The sequence below is a fragment of the Brachionichthys hirsutus genome, chromosome 10, assembly GCF_040956055.1.
Source record: "Brachionichthys hirsutus isolate HB-005 chromosome 10, CSIRO-AGI_Bhir_v1, whole genome shotgun sequence".
Taxonomy (NCBI): Eukaryota; Metazoa; Chordata; class Actinopteri; order Lophiiformes; family Brachionichthyidae; genus Brachionichthys; species Brachionichthys hirsutus.
Window position 1 is genome coordinate 8,200,121 of NC_090906.1, and position 26,690 is coordinate 8,226,810.

The 26,690-nt window shown below is 43.9% G+C and overlaps 1 protein-coding gene across 1 annotated transcript; it reads right to left on the reverse strand.

The window, feature by feature from the left end:
• Positions 1–1,318: 1,318 nt before the first annotated feature.
• On the reverse strand, positions 1,319–14,705 carry LOC137899988 (voltage-gated potassium channel subunit beta-3). Its single transcript, XM_068744025.1, has 14 exons — positions 14,428–14,705; positions 7,146–7,189; positions 7,028–7,065; positions 6,719–6,798; positions 6,483–6,527; positions 6,077–6,121; positions 5,933–5,976; positions 2,895–2,981; positions 2,709–2,794; positions 2,509–2,629; positions 2,324–2,418; positions 2,069–2,189; positions 1,493–1,581; positions 1,319–1,408 (listed from the first exon to the last, which is right to left on the reverse strand). The coding sequence occupies exons 1-14, from the start codon at positions 14,703–14,705 to the stop codon at positions 1,319–1,321; spliced, it is 1,263 nt and encodes a 420-aa protein (XP_068600126.1).
• Positions 14,706–26,690: the final 11,985 nt, after the last annotated feature.

The window sequence follows — 26,690 nt, forward strand, 5'->3', positions numbered from 1 at the left end:
TAAACGAGCATTTGCTAAATATTACCGAAGTGACCCGTGGCAAGAGTAATATTACGCTGATGTACGACTAGGCGACATGTCCTTAATGTCCAACTGCCTTGGCACAAAAAAACAGCATCTTGGAACACGATGCCAACATCTTTTCCATACATTTCATTTTAGGACATTACAGTTGCAGGTCAGGTGGACATAGAGCCCGTAGAGTCTTTAAAGCGGGAGCGGCCACCAGTGTGGATCCTGGGACAAACTGCAACACCATTTTAGAGTAAAAAATGGCTTACAAGGGCACAAATCTACATAAACTATAAAAGCCATGCCACATCTACACCCTGTTGGGGCTTTCTCTCTTAAAGGGACATGCGCCGTTTACGAACAGAGGAGGCGAAGAGGCTGAGAGAGAAGCCGGGTTGGGAAGCAAATGTCAAGATCTTATCTACTACTGATTGCCATCCTGATTATTGATTGTTTTTTTTGTTTTTTTGCCATAACTAGCATAATGCACTTTAATTTTAAAATCCATCTTACAAAGTTATATGATCCATTCATTTTAATTTAGATCATTCATTATATCGTAATGCATAAAAATGTGTCAGTGAATCAATTCATGTTTTTTTTTTTAAAGCATGCGTTCATTGTTATTTTTTTAGGGTCTACCAGACTGGATGTCTTTTTTTTTTTTTTCACTTTAACAAGTTCACAAGTAATCCATTGTTCCCAACCTGTAACGCATTGAATGGCACACCAGTCACATGCACATTATGGGAGATGTTATGCTCGACACATGACTGCTGACCTTTGGTCTCTCTGGCTGCTGGGTACTAAACATCACAGGGAATAACAGGAATCTGCGACGGGAGGAGACTCAGATGTTCAGTAAAAGCACCATACATACAGTCAAGTTGGATGTTAGGACAGAGGTGGGTCCCCCCCCCCCCCTCACCCCCGCCACATTCGGTTCGAGTCAAATCTGCTCGGACAGCAGCTGAGCATCATTCAGCCTGTCTTTGTCTGTGTTGGACCGAAGCCCGTCACTCCAGTCAGCTTTAACAACCCAACTGTAGAGATAATTAGTCTGCGAACAATCAGCAGTGAGCAATGTATCACCTGTTTTGTTTTGTTTTTCACAATTGAGATTGATCAGTTCATCATACATGACACAATGTACTGTGCAACATGGATATGCGCACACACTGGAAAGCGTAATGTTGCCGAGGACATGCAGGTTGTCGAGGATACAGCAGAGCAAAAAGCGACGTTTCCCAAAGTCTTTGTCATTTTCATCTTCTCGAAACATCATCTGTCACTCAGATCTGCATCTTCAAGCACGCAGCTCTTTCTTTGAGTGAGGCTTGTTTCCCAGCAGGGCGTCAATCTCAGTGACGGTTTGAGGAGTCATCTGGGATAAAATCTACAAAAAGGAAGTAAAGATGACAATTAGTTTTAAACGTCACTGTGACTCAGGATGTCTGGCAAAATGATGTATGTAATGTACCCGAAGGGCACCCAGGTTCTCCAGCAGCTGGTCGGCAGTAGAAACACCCAGAAGGACGGAGCTGACTCCTTCACTGCGCAGACACCAGGCTAGGAAAAACAGAAAATAGGTGGCAGTCAAAGACAAGTCAGGAAACTGGATGTCTTGGGTTGTCCCTATATCAGAGCACTGCCACCGTTTTAAAATGAGCAGCAAAATGCATCAATGAGAGTCGAGCAGTAATTCTCATCTAAGATCAGTTAACCAGTTGGCCCCAAATCAGCATATTTTACAACAGATATTCATGTCTTATTTTTACACTAGAAATAGAGTACATTCATCAAAAGTGAAAGATTGAATTGATAACTTCACTGATCAGGAGTGGATTGATTGCCTACACAATAAAGCACTAAGCATTAGATTACACCCAGATTTGCTTGATTGACCAAACCGCTTGAATCTTATGTCTGAAATAAGCATCAACATATTTTTTTTTTGCTAATGATTAATAATTCATTGAAATGTCCAATTCAAAGACAGTTCAATCCTAATCAGCAGTCGCCCATCAGTGTGTGCAGCCGTGCTATTTGACTGTACCGATGGCCAGCTGTGCAGCGGTGCAGCCCAGTCTGTCTGCCAGCAGATGGAGCTCCTTGATTTTAGCGAGCTGCCTGCGGCCCTCCTCGCTGTTCACTCGCTCCTTCAACCACTGGTATCCCTTTGCCAGGAGCAAAAATGGAGAAAAGCATTGATTCAGTGCTGCTCCTTACAAATTGCTTCGGGAATGAACTTGAGGCTGATTCTTTTTTCGTGAGAGGAATCCTAGAGGAGGGCCACTCAAATCAAACTGACCTTTATCGCAGCTCTGGAGCACTCTGGCACACCATCGCTATACTTCCCCGTGATCAATCCACAAGCAAGTGGAGACCATGTCATCGCGCCGACACCTGAAAGGGTGGAGTGAGAACAGGAAATGGGATTACACTAAACAGAAAGCCGAAGATGCACACATGGCTGCAGGGCTGAGGATGTCTGACCGATCTTGTGGTAGAGCTCAGGAAGCTGCACTTCGACTTTATCCCTCTGGAAATAATGATACTCTGCCTGCTCGCACACAGGCGGTATGAGGTTGAACTGACGTGCCACTGAGTAGGCCTCCTAGTGCCGAACAAAACGCCATGGTTACCAATGGTTTTTCGTGAAGTAGCAGCATTGCATTTGTAAAGTCAGTATTTACCATGATTTCCATGGCGCTCCAGCGTGACGTTCCCCAGTACATCGCCATGCCCTGGTTTATTACAAACGTCATGGCCCGTACGATCTCTGCGAGTAACAGCAAATAAAAGCATATTCATGCAGATACTCGTGTCTGAATACGATGGCGTGATAGCTTCACAGTGATGTGAGAACATCTTCCACAAACCTTCCATTGGACTGTTGACATCATTTCTGTTGGCAAAGACGATATCCACATAATCTAGTTGTAATCTTGATAAGGATCCTCTTAAACCTGTTAACAATGATCAACAATCAATTACCATCACCTTCAGATTGTCGATTCTTGGTAGCTTCCGATAAAAAAACAAAGAAACTACCCCAAATAAAAACTCCAACTGCTGTTTCTTCACGCTGAAATGTTCCCAAAAATAACGAGAGCGTGTTTGGTTGGCATAAAATAAGATTGTTAGTCTATTTTTAGTAGCAATAAACACAGATTACTGCTGATAATATAATTGAAACTAGACGAGCAAATAGATGGTCTTGCGTTAGAATGAGTAATTATTCAAATTTGCTTTGCTGTAAATTTTGCATATACTCAACTTCTTCGGTCAATAACTCCCGCCAGCCTCGGCTGTGTTAGCATTCAAATCGCAGAGGCCAACAAAACAAAGTGACACGTAAAGCCACATCTAAGCGCCGTCCCTGCGTAAAGCTCACTCGTTACGCAACAGCCTCATATCAAAGGCTTGCGCTGTCATCAGCATCCATTCAGGTCCTTTGCAAAGCGGGCATCTTAAGGCTGAACTACTTACAAAGCAAACAAAAAAAATGACCACACACAAACCATTAGCGTCGAAGACCTTCTTTAGGAGGAGCTGAACAAGTAGCTGGAAAAATGATGAAGCTGAATCCTCTTTCTGTTCCCTCATCTGCCCTCCTTTACTTTTGTCTCCCTCTGTCCCAGACACAAGATCTATGTGTTTTAGAATAGAATCATTCATTTGCATTTGGTATGTTGATGTATTTACTGGGACCTGATCGAGCCAGACAAGATGAAACGGTCATCAGATTATTCATCATTAGTCTGTGTTCTGTTTTGAGGCTGGAGGAATGCACTCTTTTGAAGAAAAATAAATAAATCCATGCAAAATAAAAGTCATTTAAACTAAATGTATCGCTCAACATATGTTTATTTGTTTGCTATTATTTTCGATCGCCCTTATCTGCAAAAGGCAGAAGCTGCTCTTCCCAGGGTTCACACCCAATAAAACATGCAAAATAAGACCTATAACACATTATAGACAAGTCTCAATAAAAAAACGAAACTCCAAAACCCGCTTATTTTACCGTGATCACCATCTCACCATAAGCAGTTTGATTCTCACTCGCTTTTCTCATGTAGTTTAATCGATTTTTGATAAAGTAAGTGTTTAATTTAAACTTTTTAGCATGCATACATTTTTTTAAAAAGATTTTTCAGAAAACAGAAAAAAGACAAAGTCTTAGATTTGAGCTGATGACGTTGCACGGTAACAAATATTCATGAAGAACCTCATCAGATTTCTTGCTAACCTGTCATCTTTTCTGTGCCGTGACAGATTGAAATTGTTCTCTTTCAGATTGAAGGTATTTCAGTTTTATTCTGATCAACTTGGAACTAAGGCCAGTCTGTTTTAGTTCCACCTAACCACACTGCTGTGCAATAATCAAGGTGAGATCAAACTCATTCCTGTGTCAGTAGCACCCTGAGGAAGGGGAGAGAAAGAGGACCACCCTCTAACCCATGAAGTTTCCCTACGTTTCTTCTGATATTATAATTATGTTTCTCCCATGGCAGCTGCACATTGAAATTAAACCAAGCAGCTTTGCTTTGTTAACATGTTAACCTAATATCTGGACCTCTCTCTCTCTCTCTCTCTCTCTAAAAACACAGAACTGAGATGATCGCTGTTCGTCTAAACTCATACGCAGTCATCCTTGAATAAACATTGGTCGACTCTAAGGTATGAAAAGCCAAACAGAAGTTCCAATCATCATTTATTATTGATATAATTAAAGCTGTGTATGTGGAGCGATCCGTCTGTACGCTGGCAGAATTGAGTTCATTAAGTAGAAAACGGCATCATATCTGTTCAAGCGCGACTTCTCCAGTCATTTTGTCAACCCTGATGAATACTGATTTGTCTGAGCTGTCTGAGCTCAACCTGAGCAGGATCCCCCCCCCCCCCCCAACTTCAAATGAAGGCATAACATATTGGCGACAATATTATGTTCGAAACAAATGAAACCAATCATCCATCCAAAACGCTCACGCCAGCTGGTTGATCATTGTTTTTCTCAGTAAGATTTTTTTGTTTTGAATTTCTATTGGTCGAAAGTTAAAAGCACGCTGTTGGTTTATCATGACGGGATTCGCTGTTATTCGGGACAACATGCTATCTGTACTTCTGGAGCCCATCTCTTTCTTTATCTTATGCACTTTGTCTGCAACATCATCATCACTGTAATGGTTTACAATGTCATTTGCTTTTGTTAAGAAAATGTCATTATCCTCAAAGACAGAAGGTTTACCCTCGGGTGGGGGGTGGGGGGGCTTCCCATTACTCCATTCAACGTTTATTACCATCATTCTTCCTCTCCTGAATTTTATTTTGATAGCATATCTTTTTGTTATTTCTGTCTAGCTTTGCAACTTTATTTCTTGTCGGTTACTTTATCATCTACAGCAGCTCTTTGTTGTCTCCTTTTTCTAATACATTCCTCCCGCTTTTCATCAGCTGATGATGTTATATTGCCTTCATGGGACATGTAGACCAGATACAGATACATAGTGCAGGAAATAACATGATGCTTTATTTAACTCATTCCTTGGCATCGTCTCAAACATTTTGCATCGCTAATGAAATAGCCTGATTTCATGCTATAACCACCATTTAATGGTCAATAACGTCCACAGGAGCAGATGCTTCCTCAGAGCAAAATGTGCTGCCATTTGCAAATATGTGGTTATTACTGTTTGCCTAGCATAATGCTTAAATGTAGCTCATCAACTGGCATATAAAGAAAGGTAGTAATAATACAGAAACGTTATTTCAGAGTCTAATTTATGACTGTTTTGAGCTTTTTGATCATAGTTGAACAGCAGGTTTCGCCAACCCTTAAGCTTCTTGTGCTTGGCTGTAATTCCTTATGAATTAATTTCAAGTATTTAAAAAAAAAAAAAAAAAAGTTATACTCCACCTTCAATGATGTGCTTTCTAGAAAGTCCTCTTTCTGTCTCTGCTCTGCGGAGAGACGGAAATATACGTTATTGATTCTCCTTTGAATGATAAATGAACACGAGCACTCTAACTGGGAAAATGCTCTAGTTAGTGTTGTACTTACTGGCCTCCCCAGTAAATCTTTGTAGTGATGACAAAACTGGAACGCCTGGTAAAAGCAAGAAAGAGTTAAGAGGAGAAACCTTCTCATTTCTACTTCCACTGTTTTGAATTGTGTTTAAGTATAACAGACATTAAACATTTATGCCAGTGTTATACTTCTCTTTTGTCTGACTATATTAAAACTTCACAAAGTTTCCCCGTGGGTTTTGATCTATGTGTATATTTTCCTTTTATAGACTTTCTGAAGCTCGAGTTCCTCATCAGTGAAAAAAAAAAGGCATACATTTCCCTTGAGATAATTAAATCGAGTGCTTATTCCAACACTAATCAAACACATAGAGAAAGAGTTCAAAACAGCAAAGACGTATTAGGGCTCATCATTGACTTCAAAATATAAACTCCATCACCTCCATCCTTTCTTCTTGATGATGTTCCCGAGAGTTATTTCCGCTCTGTGGAGAAATACATCATTTATTGTGATGCGTTAATGCAAGCTTCACTGCACAGTAATATAATTCATATAGGAGACATGCGGATGCTTTGCATATTACACAAACTGAGGATATGAAGAAGTACTTAAAACATTCCCCATGCAGGACAACAGCAGAAAAAGCCATGCTTGGAGGAAGAACTGTGATCTCACCTTCCAGAGGCATACACCTCCGCCGTGTCAAAAAGGTTAACTCCATTCTCATAAGCTATGGCCATCAGGTTCTCAGCCATCTGGGGGGGGGGGGGGGGGACACAAGCGTTGAAACCGAGTTACCCATGTCATCTATAAAAGAACTATACCGAGTGCATAACGTTGTAAGAGTAATATCTAATGTGGCATTATTCTACCATAGTCTGTCACTGAAAACACAAGAGAGCTGTTTCCCACAGAAGAAATATAAATGAACATTCCCAGGGATCAAATGTTCATGCAAAGAGCGCGAGACAGCGGATTCCTCACCTCATCAGAGATCTGTGATCCGAACGTCACCCAGGTGCCTGAATGAGAGGAGAGGCGTATGAATTATCTGAGTGGTTGAATCAGACGTGAACGTTTCCCTGTCTTTGCACCGACTCACCCAACCCGAGGCAGGAAACGCGGAGACCCGACTTCCCGAGGTTCCTGTGGAGAATATTAAGGAAGAACAGTGAGTCAGAGGTAAAAATGAGGAAATACGATGTGATGTTTGGGTGCTGAGGACACATTTCACCATACATCACAGTAAACAGATTTTTTTTTTTTATGCTATTTTTCCACCTCATTAAAGTCAAATATTGTTCTTGCTCCACCACATTTACATGACAGCTCAAATGACAAATGCACGTTAAGTTTTATAGACAAAATAAGCCAATAAGATGCATCATTAATCTCTCCAGCAGCTTGTAAAGTCGTTGTAATTGGCTCCACCCCCTTGATGACTCCTCCCCCTCTCTCATCCTCATCCTGTGTGTTTCCTCTGCAGACTGCCTGTGGAGAAAAGCCTAACGCCGTTTACCTATACAGGTTGGAAGCAACCAGGTTTGTTGATAAAAACAAAACAATCAATCGATAGTCTTCCAATCCACAGTGTTCCTGGATGTGAACACACCATAATGAAGTTGTGACCTGAGGTAAAGTCTCTGGTGCCTAATTGTTTCAGAGCAGTGGACATTCTGCTCTCCTGTGCTAACAGTTCAGCGTCCTGGGTCAGCAACGCATCCTGAGGAAACTCTGTTCTGCAGGAGAAATGGCCCCGAAGGGTCCATAAGCTCAACAGAAGTCAATTTACTCCACATGCCACATTTGATTATCTGGACAGCGGAATTTTGGAGGGCGAGCACTAAGAAGCAGAAAGCTGCGTTTCTGATCATGGGAGCACGTGCAGCTGAAAACGGTGTGAGCTTTCTGCTTGATCTCCTCCGCCGTGCACGATCTCCCGCGTTCTAATTAGCCGGGGAGCCAGCTGGAGAAGGCAGCAGAACTGCAGAGCAACTCGCTGCTCGCCGTCTCTCCATCTCCAGCGCCTCTCTCCTCTCTGCCCGCCTGCGTCTGACACAAATAGCCAAATGTAGAAAGACAGTCTGTCAGAGCATTTAGACTCAGCAGAGCAAGTCTTGCTATTATTTTTCCCCTGTCTATTTTTAATACTTGCCCTAAAGCTAGTTTTAGATTCCTGCATATGTAAGCATTTGTGTCTTGTACAACTGTGTGAACCTTTGTGTGGGGGTGTGAGGCACTTATTATTGGTGTCATTTCTTTTAGCTCAGAAAAACACACAGTCGGAAGGTTAGGAATGCATCACAGAGAGGGAAATTGTCAGTGGGATTTGATGTTGATGAATCCTTGTATGTTAATCTGGCTCTGGTTCGCTGTTTGTCAGCTAACGACAGCTCCTATCCTCACGTACCGGCGCCACTTTGAACACTGGGAGCAGAAATGAGAAATGGAAATGAGGCACATGGGAGAAAAGATACTTCAGAGACATTTTTTGAAGGCTTTTTTCAAATAATTATTTTTTATTTTTTCATTTGTTTTGTTCTCTCTTACTGGCATGTTTTGTGACAGTCGTCACATTAAAATATCCTCTTCCTCAACTTCAATTGAAGGACGTTAAAGGATTTTTTTTTGTTTGACAAGTTTGGACCAATTACAAAATCCCAAATATATTCCTTGCTGGTTGAAAAAGCTTCACAGCAAAAAAAAATCTCTTCCAAAAATAGCATTTAGATCTCAATATCACCTGCACAATAAATACTGTATCCGAGCATGGAATTGACAAGGTGACATTTTTATGTGACAATATTTAATAATTTATTTATAATAAGTTTACAAAACACTCTATTTAGCAGCCTGGATGGTTTGAGAGGTTATTTTTTATTTTATGACCAACATTTTTATTATTTTATCGCCCACCTTGTGTAATAAAAGCCTACAATAATCAATATTAGATATGCCCCCCCCCCCCCCCCCCCAACTCATATAAGGAAATGTTTTATTACAGATCACATCAAAAAGTATCAAGAGGCACCTCTTCAGTACCTTTGAGATACTATATGCCCATAATAAAGCTTCCCTGAAACGTATTGCGCGCCGCTTCGTGAGCAAACCTTTGGAAACACCTTCACCTGAGATTAAGTTCAAATGCTGATTCAGTTAGAACCAATTTTAAAATGTGACAAGGCTGATGCTAGAACGTGTAATAATATGCACAAAGTCAATTTTTTACATTAAAAACCAACAAGACTCTTAAACTTTCCAGAGCATTTGAAGGTACCTCTTCACCACATGAGAGGGGGAGTGATGAACACGCCGAGCTCTCTATCCTCCCACATTAAATGCCGGGGGGGGGGGGGATGAAAGTGCAACAACTCAACATGAGTCAGCACGAGGAGAATGTCAAGCATCCATTAGCATCCACAACTCTTGCACAAACACGCTCCTACTGTATCGACGTCTTCACAATGTTATTTTAATAAGGGCGGTATCTCACTGGCCGACATGTTCGGATAACACCGTGGTCGAGCATAAGCGTAGAAGAAGAACCGAAACACGTTGGCGGCAGATAAAGTACAATATATTGTGTTGTGCTGAGTGATATAGTTTCTCAGTGTGACTGGCTGCCCCCCACCCTGCGCTCAACTCCAGCACTCTGCAGTGCTGCAGTCTGCTAAATTACAATCAGCGGGTACGGAGGAACACATGCTGTCTCCTTCCTCTGACTAACTCCTTCGTAACACTATCTCCCACTTCCACTCACGCACGCAAACGCAGACGCGCGGCCTAGATTTTATTTGCAGTGATTTGCCAAATATGCAAAAAAAAGTAGACAAGGCCTACACATTGTGCAAAACATCAGTGAGGCCGTTTGGTGCGTTCACGTGCACAGTCTCACTCGATGGGATTTACATTCTCGCAAAAGCATACATTTGCATATGGCCATGCATGAACGCATTCGTGAGCTCACAGGAAAAACAGATGCTCCCTCTGCAGCATTTATGAGTAGTGCTATTTTTGAAACCACCATCTCTAAAATCAGGTAATTACCTCCACCGAGGCGGGGGGGTTATGTGATCGCCGGCGTTGGTTTGTTTTGTCTGTCTGTTAGCAAGATAACAAAAAAAAAAGTTATGGACAGATCTGGATGAAATGTTGGGAACGTTACCAGGAAGTTCAGGAACAGATGATTACGTTTTGTTGATGATCCAGAAGAGACCCTGAATTCTGGATCACTTTGAACTTTTCGGTATTGCAGTCAATGGCGCTTGTTCTGGCTGCTCCAGACATTATTAATGGAGGTCAGAGAGGAAGGTTCGCAGGTGCGCTGTCACGGTGTAGTCAGCAGTTTAACCTATGCTGACTTTTACAGTTAGTTTTCACCTGAGACAGGAGGGAGACACTATATACAGATGGTTCGGTGCAAATGATGGAGCTTCTTTTCCCTGTAGTTGTCAGAAAATGCCACACACAAGCTGAGCAGGCTTTTCTCCTGGGGGAAGCACACCTAGATATTAATAACGCTCACGTCAGTCCTTGTGCGTGTGTGTGTGTGCGTGTGTGTGTGTGTGTATGCAATAGCTCAGCGCAATAGCTTGGTGAGGGTTTATGTTTGTGGCGATCACAGCATTCACAAAATCTGTTTAGGAAATTTGACTCCAAGGACAACGATACTGACTGCTGGAAAACTGAAATTGTGCTGATGTGGATAAACCATAACCCTAATCCAGATTAAACCAAATTATTTTTTTTTGCTGCTATTGCCTTGCATTCTCCTGAAGAGTCCCACTGCAATTCCACAACAACATGGGTCGCACTCTTCTTCTGATTTTCATCAGGAGAAACACTGCTGCCGCTTCTTTGTTTGGACTTACTGCAGATGAAGAATTTAACTCCCGGGTGTTAGCGGCAAATACCAACATATTTATATAAACCTAAGATGTAGCAAAATTAAGGAATATATGAGAAACCATTTTATGTAAGCAGTGACCCTGCAACTCAGAGAGAAGAGAGTCCACAGTGACTGACAGCGTTCTTAATTCCTACTACAGCTCTCATTCATGAATTGGGCTGAACGACAGACTCTTGTGTTTTTGTCTTCAGATATTTTTAAGATATTAGGAAACCAGGGGTGTCCTGATTATAAAACACACATGCTGTGAGCAGAACAAATGGGGGAGAAGCACAAAGACGGACTCACTCAGACGCACTTCTTCAGTGCTGGTCATGCTAACACTTCATTAACTCTCCTGTTAACTGAAGTTGCATGCAATGAAGTGCCACAGTTGGGAGGCTGCACCAGCTCGTATTGAAATGGTGAACCCCTTGGGTGAGTTGTCTGCTTCATACTTTTTGCAGGACTTGTGAAGATTCTTTTCCATCAGGTTGTGTGATTTACGACATAATGGCAAAAACATGCAAATGAGGTGAATTGAAGTGACACTAGTTGTCCATAGGTGTGAGCGTGTGTGTGAATGATCCGTCTGTGTGTGTGGCCCTGCGATGAACTGGCGGCTTGTCCAGGGTGTACCCCGCCTCCCACCCCCACCCGCGACCCGGAAACGGACAAGGCGGTTCAGAAAATAAATGGGGGGGGTTACTTATTTGTTCTGTCGGCTGGAAACTCAAAAATCCAAAGAGAGAAAAGGTGAAGGCCAAATTGGCGAATTATAAACTCATTCACGGTGAGTCCAGTTCCTATTTTATGGGTGTTTCGGGAATTCATTGCAAGGTAAATAAATACATTTGGTATCCTGTGTGTTTTGTCAAAGTCTGATTACTGGGATTACAGCAACATTTTCATGAAGAAAATAATCTGGCATCACATTTACAAGCTGAGGCTATGGAGTCATTGCTCCTTTAGCGTGAATGAAGGGGTAACCGTGACAATGGGCATGCTGCAAGAGCAATATAACTGGGTCAGGATCGCTATACCAAAGCGATAAATGAGCACCATCATCACACACACACACACACACACACACACACACACACACACAGCTGCTGAGTTTCAGTTCTCACAGACTGAAGGTTCTCTGTTGGAGAACAGTTAAATGTGAGGATACTTCAAACCCTAGCAGGCGCCACATGAAAGCCTTCATCCCCAAACTTAACAAGCAGCTGAATACCGGTTATTACTCTTTATTATAAGTTGTAGCGTCTTGTGGTTTATCGCCATTCAGTGGGCAATTACCTTTGTTATCTGGTTTGGTTTATTCGTCCCTATCGTGGAAAAAAAAAACGTCTTAGTGCAGCCAAATTTAATTGGACCTCAGCCTGAGAGAAGCAGGAGCATTAAATCCTGAATGTTTACTGACTGACGGGACGTTATTACACTGGAAATAGTCGTTCTGCAAAATTAGCGGCCTGACAAACTTCTCCGACAGCAACGGAGGAAGCGGCGTAGCAGTGACGCGTTTGAGCTGTTGTTATGAGACCAGGATAAAGGGGAGGTTCGGTTTTTGTGGGGACTGTTTGGGGGGTTCTACTGAGAGTCATTCTCATAGTTGCATGCAGCTGCCTGCAATGTGTGATCACAAAGCTCCATGAGACATGTCCAACAGGGGCGGCTCAATGCTGGAAATACAATCTTCTACACTTGACCTGATGTTGTTGAAAAGAGATGGCCTAGTTGCCATAGAAACAGCCTATTTGCAGAGTGACATAGCCTTGCCTGCATGACTTGTAAGACTCGCCCCAAGAGCGCTCAGAGCCTGCATTGCCTTCAGCCAAATGCTGTATCCTCGGGTATAGCGTAAACTACGATGATGTCACAGAGTAAATGACGATGATGTCACAGAGTAAACTGCGATGATGTCACCGACTCCTGGCATTTAGAATCAGGCGTTTCCCATCCGTTTAAGATTAGGATTTTTTTTTTTTTTTTTACTTTTCTCTCGTGTGTGTGTGAAATCAATTTAAATGACTGCAAATCCTTTTTTTCTTAGCTATAGCTGTCACCTGTGCATAGTTCGGTTTATTTAGACATCCAGAACGAAGGCACTGCACGCTGATGAAGATCGCTATAGCTACAAAATGACCTTCAGGAAGTTGAGAATGAGAAGCTTTCATCGTAGCACGGAGATAAACAGAGAGAGGGTTGGGACTGGGGGAGAGCCCGGGGGGGTTAATAAGATGGCTGGAGGCATTATAAAGCATGCAGACGAAAAACGGATGATCGAAATCGAATGGGATCCTGTTCACGTGCAACTTTTCACTTCTTCTTAGCTGCACAGACTCATTCATGCCGTCAGGTTTTGCACAACCCTGATTCTTCCTGGAGGTCTGATTGTGACTCCGCGGCCGCCGGCCGGCTGCTGGGGCTTTTAGCTCAATTGCTAAATGCACTGATTAGGAACCAAGATGTAAAAGGCAGAGCCTGGGGTGTGTCCTCTGGCAAATACAGCCGGCCATATGCTGAATGGATTTGTGCTGCTTGCACTCCTTATTAGTGACACGTTTCCTGAGGCGGCGGAGCAACCGGGACGATTCTCAGGGGTGGGGGGGGAGTCGTGGAGATATGCAGGTTTCCATCTCGTAAAGTCATTTCCTTTTTAAACACTCTATGAAATGAACTCTAAATAGGCAGCAATACAATCAGCCTGATGAGCTGAAAACGGGTCATCAAAGGGCTCCAATTGCATTTTAAAGGCTATGTTTTGTAGCCGAAACGAGGGAAACGGGAGGTGTGAGATTACGGATCATGGATTGTGGATCATGTGTGTTTCATGTGCATACATGTGTTTCCTGATGCTATGAAGACCCCTCTGTAAGTGGGGCTGATGGGGCTATCGTCCATCAAACTATTGCACCATTGCATTATGGGAAATGGATGCCATTAATAGCCCCAATGAAAACGATGTCCTGTGTTGATTTTAGGTCAGTTATTGAAGGCTTTTTATTCCTCTTTGGTGAGGAGCATAAAACATAACCCCATGGCAGATGCTCCTTCCTGCCCGCTGCCCAGCTGTGCAGAGATAACGTTATGGCTGCTTGCTATGGATTATATAAGCCTTTTTTTTTTTTTTTTTACATCCAGGAGAGTATAAGCGCTTTGGAGCGTCTTTATAATGTCAGGAGAATCGCTGCTGTCTGTGCACTCACTGTGGCGCCTTTCATTACTGCTAATGGAGGCGGAGGCAGCCTGCAGTGTGCTGCTGAATGAATGTTGGTGGCATTTTAAAGATAACCTTAATTTCACCTTCAGCTCAACAAAGCAGAAAGGCGGGCAGAACTAAGAGAAAGTCGGCGCCGCAGAGCTTCGTGATGAGAGGAGGCCGTTTGTCTTAGACTCTGATAATCAGATCATCTGGAGGTCAAATCTGTAAAAGGTATGAACCACCCCCCCCTTGGAATTAGCCCGCCACCTCTTGAACCTCCATACTCACCTGTACTTCATGCTTGTGTGGCGCCCGATGGCCTCCTTCATGTGGGCATGACCCTGAGGGGCCTGACGGGTCTTGATGGAGCCTTGGGAGATGTAGTTGCCATTGCTCCCCTGTCCTCCTCCACCACCTCCTCCTCCTCCTCCTCCTCCTCCTCCGCCTCCTCCTCCCCCTACACCTCCGCTGCTTCCTCCAGGAGGCGGGGCGGTGCGAAGGCCACAAAGTCGGTCCTCGCTGCGACTCTTGAGATTGTGCTCAGTGCAGGCGAACGACACCTGCATCCTGACCCTGGTCCCCCCGGGACGCCTGTTGGACAAGCTCTAATGTCTGTAAACTGTTGCCTCTGTTATGGATAGGCGGTGACGATCACGCAGGTGTGTGTGGGGGGGCGGTGGGGGCGGTGGGGGTGGCCTCAGACAGGGCAGGTCAGATTCTTTTGGCTGAGGGAACAGGTGAGAGTCCAGCCTCTAACGTGACACACGGGGAGACACCGCCTGTCTCTGTCTCTGTCTCTTTGAGTTTTCACACTCTCCCGGTGCATCGGGGCTGCGCTCCAACAACCACTGGGGGGGCTTGGACGCTCACAGCGGTCCTCAGACGTGTTCTGGGATGTGAGGGAAACCTCAGTGCACTTTGGGATGTCAGGCTTCTCCACCCCCCCACCCCACCCACCCCCCCAACACACATGCACGGGCTCCTATGGCTTACGTTGGCTGATAGCCTGCTGCCTCCTCTTCAACTGAGGTTGGACGAGTCCTCCTCGAGCCGAGGCGCTCCGGAGCGAGCCGCAACAAACACACGTTCACAGCTACAGGCATCCTCGCCCCTCGCCTGGGAACGAGGCATCTTGTCCCCCCCCCCCACCCCCCACCCCACCCCCTTTTGCTTTCTGTCTCGGCTATAGAATTTGCATTGAGGATTCCGAGCAGGGTAAACAGACTTGATGCAGGACGCGGATTCACGCAGTCAAGCCCCGCCGGTGCGTCGTCGCTCTGCACGCAGCATCACATTGATGCAAGAGGAAAGGAGAAAGGAGGGGGGCGGGATGAGGGGGGGGGGGGGGTAAAGAAGCCAATGAGAGCGAACCCGAGCCGGCTTGGATTACCTTCACAAGTCACAGCAGCGGCCACTGAGCAGGTCTCCCGTTATTCGACAAAATGTCATCTTAAGAAGAAGAACGCCGCTTTTCTGTCTCCAGAATCAGCTGCAGGCAGAAAGACGCGCCATCGCTGTTCTGAGATCAGCCTTCTTCTCTTTTCTTTCCTCCAACACGCGAGCAATGTGGGGGTTCCTAAATTCTCTCTCTCTCTCGCTCTCTCTCTCTCTCCCTCTCTCTCTCTCTCCGCGTGCGTGTGATCTCTATATTTTCCATCTCAAACCTTCGTCACGTTATGTCAGTATTTTTTGGTTCTGTTTTTGAAACAAGAATATTAGAAATAATTATTTACACATCTACATGTTCATGAATAGCAATATAGTAATTCAGAATAATATATTAATTTAATTTCTCGTCTTTCTAGAAAAACATTTCCATCTTGTTCCTTTGGCATTCATTTGGGGCCCTTATCAGAATCCTCCCCACCGCCTTCTATTGTTGATTTTCACGTTGGTAGCACACACCTTATCCCTTTATCTTATTGGTCTTATCTATCTCAGGCATCTTGATGTGTTTTTACAATTTTAGGGCTTTTTATCTTACAATGTTTTGGTGTTAATTTGCATGTGATTACATCTGCATTTGGTTTGTTTGTCTGTCTGTTAGCAAAATAACTCAAAAGGTTACAGACGGATCTTGATGAAATGTTCAGGAAATGTTGGGAAGGTTACCAGGAACAGCTTATTACATTTTGGTGATGATCCAGAAGAGATCCTGGATTATGGATAAATTTGAAATTTTCATTAACAATGCAGTATATGGAGCTTCAAATATTTGTTCCTTAATATCTCGATTATTGACTGATGTTTATGGAATTTGACACAGTCATGTAGGGTGGGGACTTCTATTTTACCTCCTAATTTCATCTGGATTGGATCCGGATTGTGGATACTGTCGCGATTTGTCAAAAATCTGAAAATAGGTCTTCATCTAATTTACATCCATCAAATTTTTAGAGCGATTCGGAATAAAAATCTGTTAAAAATATCCATCAACTCCGATTCACTTTTACTTTTCATGGTTGGTGTATAAAGATACCAAGAACAATTTAGAACCTTTTGGTGATGATCCAGATCACCATGTGGATGGTGTAAATTACGAGGGGAATGAGATGCTTGGCGGAGGTCGGCGCTCTCTGAGTGCTTTCGTTTTTACTGTAATCTGTAAATACTGTAAAAAATTGCAGAAAAGCTGGCAACAACAAATCAAGTCAAATAACTAACAAACTCCATCAACTGGTGCCTTAATTTTAATAGAATTGATCTTACCCTCATCTATTTGACAGAATCCATCGCGATTATTTTAATATGTTTACTTAATTCTAAGGTAAAATAAGACTCGTCGCCCTCAGAATCTTTTCTTGTCAAGACATAAATGCACCAGAACTAGCTCGATCACTCGAGCTGCGAAAGTGTTGCTTCCAACAGAAAACAGCCATTTAGAGAGGATGACAAGCGGAATAGTTTGTAGTTGTTGTTTTGAGTACAAGTAATCACTTTCACACACAAAGGAGTTCGACTGTGACGCATCATCACACAAACGAGCCCCCAGGTGGAGGTGCCTGTTGTCTGAATCCAGTCATTGTGGGGACTGGTCACGACTCCAGGACGACACCGCCACCTAGAGGCCAGTTTACCTGAGATTTGTGTATAAGACACGTGATGTGTCGAGACTCATGTGTAAGTATTTTAAAAATAGATCATCCAACAAGAAGTTCATTATTGAATCCCTCCTGGTTACATGTGTAATAACGCGTGTGTCTCTGCTGCAGCTGTCCTGTTGTCTGTGCCGCATCGTTTCATGCCAACATTTTCATCCTATAAGATAACAAGAGACCTGTCCCCTGCTGTCCCCTGCTGTCCCCTGCTGTCCCCTCATGCATCATTAACCTCCAAACGTGCGGCCCGCTGCTGCTGACCCTGTCAAGCTGCGGGAGCAGAACTATAAGGCTCTGAATTTATCTCTCGTCATCTTGGGCAAGCAAATGTTTCTGCAGCTCGGTCACATATATTCTGCACCGCTGTGCTTTGAGACTTCATCAGACGTGGAATATTAATTTATAGGTCATGTCTTTTTTTCTTTTTTTAACTGCTAATATGGTTCCTATTTGTAATTTTTCCTCCAGTGAGAAATGACTCGAAAAATATAAAGGATGTCTTGAGTGTTCAGGATAGCCGGACATTCTCTCAATGACTCTCTAAATCACATTTCTTATTAGATCTGGATTTATTGATGCGATTTGCCATCGTTTACTTTACTGAAATCATAATGTGTAGCAGAGAAGAGGTTTGAATTTTTTTTATGAAGCCGAATGCACAATTTGTCGACACATATTTTTATTCTCAAAAATCAAAATGATGCAGGAATTCTTCTTTCCTCGGCTTCCTTCCCTCTTACCTGTATGTCATGGCGGAGCGCTCAGCCTCGCACTCGGCCAGGGAGAGGCCGTATTCCCTCAGGTAGAGTTCCAGCCGGCGCCGCTCCACCAGCCGGTGCGCCGCCTCCAGGATCTGAGAGGCCAGGGCCTCTGACTGGTTCCTCTGCTCTGGGCCCTTGCTGCTCCGAGCTCCAGCTTTGGCCACGATGCTCCCTGAGGAGGACGACGCCTTGGGCTTCTTACTGATGCCATAGAGATCTTCCACTGAGTACTTCCCACCTTTACCTCCTCCAGTGCCACCGCGGCTGGCAAACATTACTATCTGCAATCAAGTGCTGCAGACTGATGAAAATCGCTTCCCCCCCCCCTCCTGTGCTCGGTTTTGCCCGCTACATCTGCTCTGGGCATTCGCTGCTTCCGACTTAAAACAACAAGGCAGTGCTATTTTGTTCGAGCTTTGAAACATCCAGACGCAGGATGTCAGCCATCAAACTGCTGGAAACAAGACCTTTAAGCACCTGTAAAATATCAAAAAAACAAAAAAAAAGTCTCGATTGCTCCTTTGTTGAGTCCAAATCCAAAATAAAACAAAGCCAGACTCCACCCGTCAGCGGCAGCGCCAGTCAGAAACAACGACTTCGACTGATGTGCGGCGCTTCTTTGAGTAAGAATGGATAGGAAAAGCAATCATCATCCTCCTCTCTTTATCTCTTAAAAGAGGGATTTGTGCTGAAGCCTCACCAGCTTACATTTGTTCAGATTAAGAGAGCACCCGGATGAAGGACTTCTGCGGCTGCCACCATAATCTGACTGGGTGGAGGATGTGACCTCCCTCTCTGACCTGCCCTTCAGATGCTCAGTGTTACTCCACTGGCCGCCTTCATGTGCAATTATTAAATGATCTACTGGGGTGTTGTCATCAGTAACAGACAGAGCGAGACCGAGTGGCATCCTCCCAAAGGCCGGCGCCGACACCAGGTCAGCGCTGATTGGTGTCAGGATCTCGTTTGAATGTTTTCATCGAAACCCTCCTCATCTGATTCCTACAAAAACAACAAAGCGGCACAGAACGTGTGAACCTGCTTCCACTCGAGGGCAAAAATAATCTCGCTTTCATCTGACGTCCAAAGAACGAGACCTAGCATCTGCTAGGTGAAATGGAATCAGAAGGACAGGAAGAAAATAACAACCCACGCAGGGTATGGTGCAGCCTGCATAGAGAGGATTACTTATCTTCTCAACTGTATTATGAAAATAAATCTACTTTCTAATCCCATACATGCAGAGAGCCCTCTAGTCCTGCTTTAAAGAGCACGTGTGGGAACATAGATCAATGTACACCTCACATGAAAATCACGTTGCCACTCTTTACCGGAAACGACTGTTGGATATTACTTCAATCTGATTCACATGTTGAAGTCAGTGGAAAATTACGTGGGCTAGCAGTCAAATACGTGGGATTAAAATCCATCAAATGACGTCACTGGTGAATGAGAGCTCACGAGCACAAAGAGACTGAGCTCATTGAGCGTCTGAGACTCCATTCATCCATCTGTCTGTCTCGTCCTTCACTTCCCAGCTGCAAGGGTAACCCGGGCACTTTCTGCCGCATGCAGTGGCTTTCGGAAACAGAGATCGTGTGGGATTATGCCGCTATAATCTCTCAGTCGATTGACCACAGCCACACAGAAAGCTGGAGAACATCTGTTTTGATCTTCATTGTAAAATTTCAACCAAGAGAGATTCCAGGCCACAGAGGTGGTGCATGGCGGTCTCCGCCTCTCGGAGGAATGGGATTATTAGGAAAAGAGCTGGAAAAACGTCCCCTAAATTGGAATTTGTATGGACTGCGCCTTGTGTAACTGTGTCAGAACAGTAAAGAGTGATTTTGGCCATATGTTGCATAACTGTGCAAACATTGATTCAGTCCATCTGTTGGTATTTAGAGCACAGAACTATGACGGAGTCTGGTTATTTTTACCACCTTGTACAGGGACGAGAGGATAAAAAAAAAAAGTCCTCTTTGTTAGTGTATCTAGAAATGTATCTGATGGTGATGGGCTTAATCTCCTTCGTGTCAATCTGCCTCATTCTCCATTTATTAGTCTCGGTTAAAATGCTGAGCACTCTGTTAGTTTTAGTGAATAACGTGGGTAAAATAACAGCGTTGGCTGCCAGTAGGAAACAGGAAATGAACAATGGCCTCCTGCGGTCAGGTCTGATGATGTTTTGTTGACCCATCCATTCCACATGACCTCCTCCTCTGGGACCTCCATAACAAATTTACCCAATTTCCTCCTTCGCTTCTATCGTAGTTATGACAGCTGTGAAAGGATTTTATAACTGGAACATGAACATACGTTGCTTTGGGGGTAGTCGCTAAAATAAATATCATTCATCTCCTGAGAATAGTCAAATTACTGGCTGAACATTTTTTTTTTTGCGTGTTTTTGAAAAAGAAAAATGTCCTACCCTGTGCCTGAAAAGTAATTGTATTTATTTTGATCCCCATTAGCTGTAACAAATACAGCTACTCTTCCTGGAGTAGCAGAACAAATTTAGAACAACAATCCACATGCTATGGGATTAATAATTTTCACATAGCCCAACAACTTGGTACATTTTGAAAATAATTCTGAATAAAATTGAAGGTGGGAATGGCTAGTAAATTCATCCAGTCCCTACTTAATCAACAAAAATGATAATTAAAAATCATTATTGACTTGGTGTGGTTTTAATTTCATGCATGAGAAGGGTTGGTCAAAAAATACATTCTGAAAAATGTTGTATAACACAAAACTGTATAAAACAAAACAAAGACAAGGTTAGAATAATATTTACATAAATAAATCCACATAATACATTTACCCACAGAAGGTGTGGGCTATTTTTTTTATAACTAATTTCCAACATATTGAAGAATGTCCTCATTTCAAGAGGAATACACCAAACGCGACTTCTTTGTTCGGCGTGTGTCAGCCGGTTGTCGCCGCTAGGGGGCGACAAAGGAGCGTCGGGTGATTGGAAACATTAAAAGCCACACACTCGACTCCAGCTGCGCGTTCATTTTTCTGATGCGACGTGCAGACAGAATTTGATTTCATTTTTAAAATGCTGTGGAACAGCCCGCCCTTTAAACGCAACAACAAAACCCCCAAAATATAGAGGAGCGAAAATGTGGCCTACTTGACCCAATTCACAAAACCAGCACGCCGGATGGAAACCTCCAACATCTTCTCACACAAAGCTGCTCTCTCTGCGCCGTTGGATTTCGTCAGGCCAGCGCCCACTAACTTTATTTTTTTCCGCACGAATAGCGAAGAAACGCTACATTTGTGCACTTCGGTTTCTGCCCACTAGAGGGAGCTCGCGATACGGTAAAAGCTGCCTGAAGGTAACATCTGGTAAGGCGTTGTTGTGGATGGCGGTCACTGCTGTTGCAAGTAAAATGTTTTAAATCAGAAAATGCGCCTCAGTTTGGTTACTATTACTTTATTTTGTAATCTGATTACTTTCAATGGTGCACACGTACTCACTTTGTGTAAAACGAGTTGCGTTGCTCTCCAGATGCAGGTTAAATTATAACCATATGCTGCTTCCTCGGATTTCTAGTGGGTTCTACACAGAGTGAACAAAGGTGCAAGGACTTAGATGGACCCCCCCCCCCACACACACACACACACACCAACACAGTCGTGACTGCCCTATTGTCACAGTGCGAGTCCAGGGAACATGGTTTGTTCATGGGGTCAGCCGTAAACGTGAGCGGTCATGTTTTTACAGTATAATCAACAGCTGTGACGGCTGCTGTTCGTCCAAACCAGGTTACAAAGACCATTAAGGTTTGAGGGGGCCATGCGGGAGGGGGAATCAATGTGGGGGAGGAGGTGCAGAAATGGAGTCCACAAAACTGAACTATAGGATCAGATTTGACATTTTCCAACAAACGCACACAATCCAGCAACTCAAGCGTGTAATTATTGATTTTGTGAATATTCAGTATTTACTGTTCATTTGCTCTGTAAACGTGTTTGAAAATATACAAGGTTTCAAACTTCAAGGTAATTGTAAACACACAACAACAACAAAACAACACAATGGGAGCAACCCTCCGGTTTTTAAAATGGACTTTACAGGCTGATTAAATGAAAACTGGGTTTGTGATGAGGCGGCTTTAGGTGGGTTTTTTTTTTCCCGCCGAGGGTACAGATTTATACTTGCAGGGTTCAGAGGTGTGGAGGAGTTGGGTTGCGTTGAAGGCGAGGCCTTTGTGGGGGGGTTTAGCCACCAAGGGGTGAGCTGATCGATCTGGGTTCAAGAAGAACGTTCATCACGCTGATGGGAAACATCTTTAAAGCGGCATGATTTTAGAGCGAGTTGATACCTCCTCCTATTGAAGCCCATCACACAGTGGTCCTCGATGCCTGTGGATCGAGTTTCAGAATATGGGGAGAATCACACTGAGAAGATAAAAAGCAGGGAAGGTCACACTCCTTTTATGTCCTCACAGAGGAGACGTAAGCACGTCTTAGTGCGACAGAAGACAAAAGGGTGTCACCGGCGGGAGACGGACGGCTGCTGTGTGAAGACTGAAAGCCGAGACCTGGGCAGGAACCTGCAGGGAACCTTCGGAGGGGCTGGATGCCCGTCCTGAAGGTGCAAATGACACCTCCATGGAAAACATGAAGGAGTGAACAGTGAAGGAGAAACGACGCCAGCTGCGACGGTTGTTTTGGAGTCAGTTTGAAACTGTTTGGCTTTAAGAACGAGGAGTTTGTTTGAGCAGGATGGGACAAAAGAGCATTTTTAATTAGCAATTCAGAAACCCAAAATAAATTGAGATTAAAACATGAATTATTTCTGAAGGTGGCAGCCTATTGTTCTTTGTTCAACAACGAACAATAATAACAATGAAGACGCAGAACTCTAAAGGCTTATATTGACTAACTGGATTAAGCGATGATGAAAAGCACAAAGATAATCCCATATCAAACCTCACTGCAGTCTGGACGTATAATTAAATTCGTACTTTTATTTCACCAGGTGGGTCAGCTGAGAACAAACTCTTATCCAGAGCGATGGCCTGGCACGAGTTCCCTCAAAGTCAACAGATATGCTGCAGAACAGCGGGGAGCTGCAACGTTCCAGCGATCAGATCGAATACAAAAACAGAGCGGAGGCGTTCTGCCGAGCGACTTGCCTTTCCACCCAATCAAACTCTAACTTTCCATCTGCAAGGCTCTGCTGTTGAGGAATCAACGCAACTGTCGCAGATCAAAAAACAAAAAAAAGTGATGGAAAGTGAAATAGAGCAGTCTAGAGTTTGGCATGATAAACGGCCATTCTATCAGTTTGAATTAAAGTGTGAGTATTTTAAAATACACTAGTTTGGATGATGCGGAGGAAGCAGCATGTTTGCAAGTTGGTCGCAGTTGAATGACGGCTGAACGGCCACGCGCCATCGAGAGGATCGAGGGCTGGACATGATTTAAATATGGGGATAACGGTGGAGGCTTTTCAGTGTTGCACTCATTTCATGTAGAGAATAAAATAAATAAAGAAACACAGCTTGAGAGGGAAGTTCTGCTCTCGCCACTCTGACACACACAAGCCAATCACTGGAAAAAAAAAAAGAAAATTCAGGCCCGAAAGGCCCGAGAAGTCAGAACATTGTGTGTGTGTGTGTGTGTGTGGGAGGTGGGGGTTAGGTACTGATTGACCATCTGAAAAGTACTTCACAGACAGATTTAGCTGGAGTTTCAGCGGCAGCTTGTCCAAACGTAACCCTGCAGCGATGTCGTGGGGGTTATTGATCCGTCTGTTGAGTCGGATGAAACTCACGACTGAGTGTTCAACAGAAAGTCGACGCTGCAAACTGGAGTTGTGCCGTTTGAAAGACGAGGGAAGAGACTGACCTGCATGTTGGTGATCGTGCGCAGCGCTTAGCCGTACTGCAAGACAAAGTTCATGATGTGTGAGGCTTCAATCCATCTCACCTGGTTGCAAACCAAACAGCTTGCGTTTACGTGCATGAGTTTATTTGATCACATTTAGCTTTTGTGCCGTCTGCAGACGGGACGAAACCACTTCACATTGCCCTGTTTCGGCCTCCCTGCCCCCTCTACTTGCAAACATGCATGTACCTGTCCCAGGAGTTAACCCCCAGCCACCCACGCACACACTTGAATGCACAAAGGAATGCGAGAGGAATGACACAATCCACCAAATGCTGAGGTCTGGTTGTCAGCCTCGCTCGGACAGCAGCCCTAATGAATGGCCATTCAGGCACAGATAAAGCCGGGGCTGGTTGCGTTCTATACGGCGGGGTCAAGGGTCATCCAAAGCACCGACGGAAGTAGAAACCAGAGATGAAAGCCCGACTCTCTTCCAGACACGGCTCAGATGCAGATTCATTCCGGGCAGAAAAGATGTTCACGAGTCACTCGTTATTCATCGTCGCTGCACGGAAGCTGCACTCGTGCAAGTTTGTGCTTAATGGGACACGTGAGAGCAGTGGAACAAGAGCAATGAGCCACTAACACAAAGATAATCAAAGTGCATTAATCAATGAACCTAAACACTCCTTGAAGCCCGAGCAGCTTTGAAAAGAAAAAAAAAACTTGTGTGTGTGTGTGTGTGTGTGAGAGAGTAGTTAAGCTTATGCTGCACTATAAGCTGCTCTCAGCCCGAGGCACAGGAGAAGAAAAGAACATCTCTTCACGATTAAAAGGGCTGAGGACCAGGAAAGGGAAACCGTAGGAGAGGACAAGCTCCGAGCCCTCGAGGGTGAAAAGCTCCGGAGAAACAGACGGCGAGAGGAAAGGACTGCTAAAAAGCAAAGCTGGGAAACGTTTGGGGAGCGGGATTTAATTCTGGCCCTCGCAGTCCTCCCGTTTCTCTCATTATAAAAGAAAAAAAAAGGGGGGGGGTGGGGGGTGACGAATAGCTGAGGGGAACGTCTGCAACAAGAGCAACAGAGACACAAATACACACCCCCGTGGACGTTGCATCTGCATATTTCTGTTATGACCACAGAAAGCTGAGGCGGGTGTTATCCAACCGAAGACGGGAAGGCAGAGACAACCAAGAACAGTTTATTTACGTCACGTCTGCAAACATTGAAATTAAACATCCGAAGCACATCAACCGGTTTTAGGACAGGAAGAGCAGCTTTTGTTTAGCACTGATTGGCTTAGAATTCTGGACAGAAGTGGATTAAGAATTATATATATATATATATATATATATAAAGATAGGGCTTTCCTTTGACACACATAAAGCGATATCTATACATTTAGTGCAGTTTTCAAACTCCATTCAAAGTGAGAATGACTTTAATGAGACCGTTATGTTAATGAGCTGAAGAACGAGTGCTTGATGGTGAACACTGGTGTGCATCTTTATTATGAATACTGAATACAGATTAGCCTACATACAGTACAGGAATGAAAACATACTTATTTATTAAGTATCTCAAACTTTTATTAATTTTTTGTTTTGTTTGAGGGGGGGGGGGGGGGGGGTCTTCAATATGAAGACCACGTTTCACACAATCCTTAAAACAAATCTCAACAAAACCAGTAATGTTGATTAAGGCCTGAAAACCTTAAAGGTCTCCTCCAACCTCTTGAGGTGAAAGCTCAACCACTGAAACTCACTTTACAACTACAATCACCACCTTTAGTCACGTAAAGCAGACACGGATGAACTGTGTGTTAGCCTTAATCACAAGTAAAATTATTTTGAATGCAATAAAACTGCAATTTAAACATTTTGCAACCCGTAGAAAACGACAGGGAAAAACCGACCGGTCCACCGAGAAGAACGCCAAATAAGAAATTCTTTCATAGAGGCAGCTCCATTTAGACAAAGACACTGCGATGCTCTTTGTGTTGAACTTAGCGGTTTGAGCCGGTGACAGTAGCTGCTTAAGCTTCATTCACCTGATTCATTGCAGGTCCGCAGGCAACCCAGGTAAGATTATGCACAACCTATATGTCAAAAAGGCTGAGTATAATCCTTCAAGCTCAAGTCTTTAAGCAATACTTTGACATTTTGAACTCCCAATTTGTTATTCCTCTTCCACAAGCACTGAGTGATAATGTGTGGCGAGTACTCTGCTGATCAAAGCACGACGGACCAGTGTCAGTGACATCATCAGCACGGATGCCTTCAAAGCTTACCACTAATTGCTGACATGTTGACTTTATATTCCAAAACTACGTTTAGGAGTAATTCTGCCTCCTTACCGGTCCACAAGAACGAGCCTGACGTCGTTCATGCTTTGTGAAAGGGACGACGAGAGACGGAGCGTTCTGATTGGATAGGAATTAGGGATCTAATTAGGGACCGCCGATTGGTTTGGCATGTTTGTGAAAGTGTTTAACAACGCACGTATGCGGTTAGGTGTGGATGGAGGTTTTATTTTTTTTTAAACAAAGTCGTGTGGCTGCAAAAAAAAAATCGAGATGGAGGGGGAAATATATTAGTTAAAAAAAAAAAAAAAAGCAGAATCAAAAGTATTTTTAATATTCTACTCTGAAAACAATGGATAGCAGTGGCTACAAGATGGCCTGATAGCTTGTTGAAGAAAACACAGGGGGGGGTGGGGCTGCATAGCCGGCAGCCGATGAAATAAAACCCCGCCATAACATGAACATTGAAGGGGATCTGCTCTTCTACTCCAACGGCATCTCAACAGTGTTGTTAGCTTGTTAGCATTCCATTGCAAAA

Excerpts from the sequence above, each read along its gene's own strand:
- LOC137899988 (XM_068744025.1), bottom strand. The coding sequence starts at position 14,705 with ATGCAGGTGTCGTTCGCCTGCACTGAGCACAATCTCAAGAGTCGCAGC. Across the intron at positions 6,122-6,482 it reads ATCAAGAAGAAAGGATGGAG|GCGTTCCAGTTTTGTCATCA; the intron begins GTGATGGAGTTT and ends TGCTTTTACCAG. Across the intron at positions 2,630-2,708 it reads GGAGCGCCATGGAAATCATG|GAGGCCTACTCAGTGGCACG; the intron begins GTAAATACTGAC and ends GTTCGGCACTAG.